Source organism: Dreissena polymorpha, chromosome 14 (assembly GCF_020536995.1).
Source record: "Dreissena polymorpha isolate Duluth1 chromosome 14, UMN_Dpol_1.0, whole genome shotgun sequence".
In the NCBI taxonomy this organism is placed as follows: domain Eukaryota; kingdom Metazoa; phylum Mollusca; class Bivalvia; order Myida; family Dreissenidae; genus Dreissena; species Dreissena polymorpha.
In genome coordinates, this window is record NC_068368.1 from 25,612,243 (window position 1) to 25,619,286 (window position 7,044).

The window sequence follows — 7,044 nt, forward strand, 5'->3', positions numbered from 1 at the left end:
TTAATCGAAACATCAGCACCCATGGACTTGCACAAGTTTATCACAATGTTGTCAGTGTTTTCGTGTGTGTCTACACTTTCTGGAATGCCAAAGATGCGAACGTTATTTCGCCTACTATACTGCTCGCTGGCATCCATCTTGTTTTCTAGATCTGTAACTCGGTCTCGTAGCACTCTATTTTCATTTAAGATGACCTTATTGTCATTTTCAAGTGACGCTATCCTTTTTGATAGTCCATCTACAACTCCAGCAACAATTGACTCTATCATACTTTGCCATTGTGTTGAAAGGGATGATTGAATGGAGTCTTTGACAGCAGTAGCTATTGCAAGAATGGTTTTATCGTCAAGGTTGACATCAGACTTTTCCGTATCCTCCATGCTAGAAAACGTATAATTAAAAACACTACTGGAAGCACTGTTTAATCTATTTTCCTTAGAGTAACCAGCTTGTTCAGGGGTAGATACATTTGAGATAGTCCATTTGTTTTTGCAACCGTATTTGGTGTTGATGCGTCAATGCTCATTGTAAGAAAGTTACGAAACTTATAAATTTGCGTAGTGTATATTTGGCAGACAGTGAGCGTGACAATAAAAACAGTTTGTAATACCAGATAAATATATATAACGGTACACAGTGTGCATGTCGGCTTTTGCTTACTTCAGGTTTAGATTTTGATCTAAAAATAGAATACTACAAAAACTATAGACTCACAGTTTTCTTGCGAAATTACACATATATGTCAATGTTTTTAGTTAAACAAATTCACTAAAGCATTCCTATGAATTAACAACACAAACACAACGCCCAACACTTGCTGAACAAATGTCAGAACATCGAGAAAAAAAAACACAGACGATAAGAAATTGATCAACCAATATGAGAAAAAAAAAACACAGACGATAAGAAATTGATCAACCAATATGTCCGCCACCGAAAGTCTTTACACACTTAGGACCAAAGAGGAGAAATAGAGCCAGGTGTATATATGGCGTCCCCCAAGTACCACTCTCATTGCACACTCGCAGAAAATTCTTTGCAAAGCACATGTACTTTGCCTGCACAAAGATCTGAAATATGAGAATTCAAAAAACAAACAAACTATGAATTGTCAATTGACCGCAATCACAAAAAAGTCACTGTCTTCAACTATTTTACCAAACGGTAAAATATATCTTAGTTACTGCAAATCGAATCAATTATTTCTAAGTAAATTATGAAGAAAAAAACACGCAGTAAAAATCTATTTCTAAAAGACAAAAGGCATTGAGATAAATGTAGATATGTCTTTGTTGCCATAAAATAAAGCCTGATGTGCAAATGAAGAGTAACTTTGCTCTCTGAATTCAGATTGCTCAGTCGCGCTTCAGAAAACATGTCAAACCATAGATTCTTCGAGCCTTACCGCGATTAAAATTCAAATGCAACATACGCAATAGGTATAATAATGAAAGTTAAGAAGAGTTGTGCAATTCTATTGCAATTCGAATTCATCCGCTGCATAATTATCTCATTAAATCTATGTCAAAACCAATCCTTGGCAGCTTCGCCTATAAAATACAATAGCCTCTTTGTTTGTGCATGTATTTGTGTATTTTGTTGAGCGTCGCATATTTAGATAAACATTTGGGTATGTTTTAAGTGCCCAGATTATAATATGTTATTATCATATTTTTCATAATGGCACGTAAGCATTGTCAAATTAGTCCTGTTTTAACTTAAGTTTAATAAAACTTACCATAATTACACGTCAGAATTGTCAAATGAACCCCGTCTTGACTTTAATGTAAATGTTTTCGTTAAAATCAATACACACAATGGAAAATAAATTATACATCGTCACTATTCATTCAGATATGAATTAAGTTATATGCAGGAGTACATATATATAAATTTAGTACATATATAGGACTGTTTTGAATTACTATACTGATAATGTTTGAATGCGTACATTATAATGTACTTTAAAGGAAATGACAAGATGGAATATGACTAGTTGAAGCCTGTTGTTGCTTTTATGTCGGGCTAAGTTGAAAATCGCCAAACTAAGTTGAAAATCGCCAAACCGTTTAGGGAGAGAATGACTGCCGCCATAAGAAAACACAACATATTGCAACATACGACCCATGCAAAAGAAATAGGTTAATGACCGTCGGCATTTTTGACAAAACGGATAGATTGCATATTTTTGCCAATTAGTAATCTACTGATTAAAATTTTGTTTGTAATGTTTGATATGAACGATTGTGTGAAATAATTAGTAACTCAAATAAGATTTTTGGTCTTCAATAAATATGGTTACAACATACAATCTTTGTAAATACACATACTGGGTTTTTGTTACTGTCAAATGATCTAATTTTTAAGGAGTCATTTGCATGTGGCTTCTATCTGGAAATTCCATTATAACAGTTTATTACATAAACCAGCTGTCACGTCTCTGGATCAACCTTCCCTTCTCGCAATGATTTTAGGCAGTCTCAAGTGATGAGATAACATACAACGTAAATATCTCTTGTAAAATGCTCTCTAATAATTAGGAGCTAATAACAAATATACAATAATTAAAACAGACAATTGAAAAGATGCGATCTGAAATTAATGCATCCAACGGACAGATGGATATTCTGAAATAAAAACCGTAAACGGATACTCAAGTGCAAACCATAATCAATATGAAAGTTCTGAATGCAAGTTAACAGTATGTATTAACCAATTAAGTTTCATAGCTGATGGTTGTAAAAAAATGTAAATAATAATAATTGTAAAATTAACTTAAATATTTTGTCATTTTTTGTCAATTTGTGCATACTTGTTCCATAATGACAGATGCACCTATGAACATGAATTTACCTACGCTTTATGTTAAATAATGGAACACATAGGCAGTGATAGGTATCATACTCCAAACACAATTAACGGAAATCTTAACGCTTTCTGAAGACAAAGAAAAACAGAAGATACAAAATAATTATTTTTACATAAGCAAAGAGTAAGTGATTATATTTTAATGCATCCTAACGTACGACTATTGTAGCTTTGTTTTTGTGTCGCAATGTATTAAATAGTTGCAAATAATGTTAAATTTCACTTGATTGCAAATGCGTTCTGAATTCTAAGATAATTCGTAACCTATTAACATCAGTATCTTATCTTTAAGACAAAACGGATAGTAATTATTCCAATTACTTGACACGTTCAATCTGAAAAAAGATATGCTGAACGTTTTTTACAATCGTCTTCGTCGCATAAACACATGTTTTAAAAGTATGCGCATTTGTTTTTGTACACGAAATTATCTTTAAAATGATCGCACAAAAGCCAATAGTTAGTTGAAGTAACGAAACTCACATGTATATCACTTTAAAGAAAACAACATACCATCAAATGTTAATTCTATTTTTGTCATGCATACTTTTCTGTTGTGCACAATAACTGTTTTTAAGATTGATTGAAACAGAGGAGATGCGCTTTGAAATATTTTCTGCAGATGATGTATAGTACTTGAATATGTCGGAATGAAGGATCTCTCTTGGCGTTTACATGTAACCGTTTATTTAAAAGTGAAACTTTTCGATAGTGCTAGATATAACTTGTTAGTAAATTGTACACATTGACATTCATTAAAGAGCAAGATATAACTGTACCATAAATGTGTTAGAGAAGTCGATTGTTCCAGCAAAAGTGATCATGCATGTAATTAACGGTAATTATAATACAATATAAATCAAAGATCTCATAGTACTGGTGGGGCGATTTTGCTTAAATTTAGTGGTCGTAAAAACACTATACAACGTGATGCCAACCAATTACCTTTGTTTAAAAAAACACATTGAAGTAAAGAAGGGTGACAGGCTGTCAACATTATATGATTTAGCTATTGGGGTTAAATGTAAATGCTGCTTTTTGAAACAAGTCATTGTCGTATTTGCCAATTGATAGCTAAACTGCGAAGATATAATGCACTTACCCAGTTCCAAACTTTACATAGATTTGATAAAGACAAGCGTTGCAATAATTTCTAATTAGTACAGTAATGTTTCTGGATCGTTCTTGCCTAAGTACACGGGCCTCCGTGTGTGTCATATATAGTAAATCCATTCAGTATCAATAAGATACGGCAAATGCTATTTTTTGAGATATTGGATACTAAAGGTCAGTGTCACCAGGGGTCAAGGTAAAAAAGTCAACCCAGTTCAAAACTTGAAATAAATTTGATAAAGACAAATATTGCAGTAATTTTGTGTTAGTACAGTAAGGCTTCTGGATCGTTCTTGCTGAAGTACACAGGCCTCCGTGTGTGTCAAAGTATAAAGTAAAGCCATTCAGTATCAGTTTTTGAGCAATTGGATACTAATGGTCAATGTCAACCAGGGCCCGAGGTAAAAAAGTCAACATAAAAGTCTTGTCCAAAGGGATGTTATTTTGTTTGCGAATTCAGAATCTGGATGCAGAGTGGTTAGTTGCAGAAACGGACTTCTTTTTTTGATAAACGTATATTATGTTTCCTATGGGGCGAATTGCAGAAGGAAATGGCCCAAAAATACTTTCTTATCAAAATAATTCATGATATTGCTTGCAGAAGGCGGGGTGTGTTGCGGGGTGTGTTGCGGGGTGTGATGCGGGGTGTGTTGCGGGGTGTGTTGCAGGGTGTGTTGCGGGGTGTGTTGCGGGGTGTGTTGCGGAGTGTGTTGCGGGGTGTGTTGCGGGGTGTGTTGCGGGGTGTGTTGCGGGGTGTGTTGCGGAGTGTGTTGCGGGGTGTGTTGCGGGGTGTGTTGCGGGGTGTGTTGCGGGGTGTGTTGCGGGGTGTGTTGCGGGGTGTGTTGCGGGTTGTGTTGCGGGGTGTGTTGCGGGGTGTGTTGCGGTGTGTGTTGCGGGTTGTGTTGCGGGGTGTGTTGCGGGTTGTGTTGCGGGGTGTGTTGCGGGGTGTGTTGCGGGGTGTGTTGCGGGGTGTGTTGCGGGGTGTGTTGCGGGGTGTGTTGCGGGTTGTGTTGCGGGGTGTGTTGCGGGTGTGTTGCGGGGTGTGTTGCGGGTTGTGTTGCGGGGTGGTGTTGCGGGTGTGTTGCGGGGTGAGTTGCGGGTTGTGTTGCGGGGTGTGTTGCGGGGTGTGTTGCGGGTGTGTTGCGGGGTGTGTTGCGGGTTGTGTTGCGGGGTGTGTTGCGGGTTGTGTTGCGGGGTGTGTTGCGGGTTGTGTTGCGGGGTGTGTTGCGGAGTGTGTTGCGGGGTGTGTTGCGGGGTGTGTTGCGGGGTGTGTTGCGGGGTGTGTTGCGAGTGTGTTGCGGGGTGTGTTGCGGGGTGTGTTGCGGGGTGTGTTGCGGGGTGTGTTGCGGGGTGTGTTGCGGGGTGTGTTGCGGGTTGTGTTGCGGTTGTGTTGCGGGGTGTGTTGCGGGGTGTGTTGCGGGTGTGTTGCGGGGTGTGTTGCGGGGTGTGTTGCGGGGGTGTGTTGCGGGGTGTGTTGCGGGGTGTGTTGCGGGGTGTGTTGCGGGGTGTGTTGCGGGGTGTGTTGCGGGGTGTATTGCGGGCTGTGTTGCGGGCTGTGTTGCGGGGTGTGTTTCGGGTGAATGAAGTATATGTTATGTAAATGTCTTTAGACGTCGTTACAAGCCGAACAATGATTGTATGACACCAAGCAAAGAAATATGCATAAGACTACAATAATCAGTAAAAACAAACAACGCATAGCGCATAGTGTTTTCGATAGTATTTCGACATAAATGTGTACACGCTCAGTTCTGTCATGTTTAAAGATTTAGAGAAGACTCCCCAAAAGCAACATTTTTTGCTTTGAAATCATTTCATAACGCATCATACATATAATTTTATATAACCAAAGTATTATACAAAATGTAGGTGTGCTTTTGCAATATGGTTTAAGTATATAATAATAATACGCACTCATTAGAAAAATGTAGTTTCTATGTTAAACAGAATTACAACTATTTAATTGATATGTTTTTGTTTCTGTACAGCAAATGTTTCAGACACAATTGAACACAACATATGTTTTATGATCAAGGTGTTCACGAATTAAAAAATATGTATTATCTACCGAGACAAATACATTGAATACTTTCATTCAATTAGTTCACAGTTTAAATGTACATTTTTGGGAACGTTTGCATTAATCATAACTTTATAGCGTAATTTCACATTATTTTGAGCCCGTTTTTTTTAATGATGCGTGTCTTCTACTGTTTAAACCAGGAAGACGGAATGCGAAAGTAAAACGGTAAACACTTTGAGTGCTTATCACTGTAAAATGAGTACTGTAGAAACAATTAATAACAATGGGTTCAATCGTATTTCTGTTAAATGTCACGGACGCTTCACAAAATATGTATAAATTGAATGCCGTTTATTGTCGTCTGACGGAATGTCATACGAACTTTGCTTGTGTATTAATATAGTTACCAAGTAAATAAGCAAGTACAACGTCACTGATTCTACAGCTCGTTCAGTTTATGGTCAACCTAACCATAGACAACTGGCACAAAAGGCTTTAATGATGCACATTTTGTTCATTTGCCACACCAGGAAGCATTGTCACACCCGTGTGTTTAAATGTTTAAGGTAAGGACAATAGATGTGAACAATTTTGAAAATGCACTAAATCGCACTTCTCGTGCAATACTTACATTTTTCGATTATGCATCGACTGAATTGGTAAAAAGTTAGACTATAAACATACATTTTACATGAGTTTATCATTTTAATGTAAGATTGCAACAGTTGAAAGAGAAATAACACTAAATAGAGAATTACTATCGTCACGAATTGAAGCAATCTAAGTATATTTACTCTCAGGTATACGCATCACACTGTTTATCACAATTAAAGGTGCTCAAACAGGTTGTAACAATCCGATAACGATTGCTTTGTATCGCCCTTGTTGATTACATGTTGGCACATGTATCTCATATAAAACACCCAATATGTAATGAATGCCGATGTCATATAAATTGCAGAATATGTGATTGTTCAAGTTCCCTTAGACTACGCACAGTTTCAGAATGTGACTGTTCACATTATTATTATAAATTTAAT

At 37.3% G+C, this 7,044-nt stretch overlaps 1 protein-coding gene across 1 annotated transcript; it reads right to left on the bottom strand.

Moving 5' to 3' along the window:
• Nucleotides 1-4,564: 4,564 nt before the first annotated feature.
• On the bottom strand, nt 4,565-6,652 carry LOC127857235 (uncharacterized). Its single transcript, XM_052393651.1, has 2 exons — nt 6,636-6,652; nt 4,565-5,534 (listed from the first exon to the last, which is right to left on the bottom strand). The coding sequence occupies exons 1-2, from the start codon at nt 6,650-6,652 to the stop codon at nt 4,565-4,567; spliced, it is 987 nt and encodes a 328-aa protein (XP_052249611.1).
• Between the last annotated feature and the right edge of the window lie 392 nt (nt 6,653-7,044).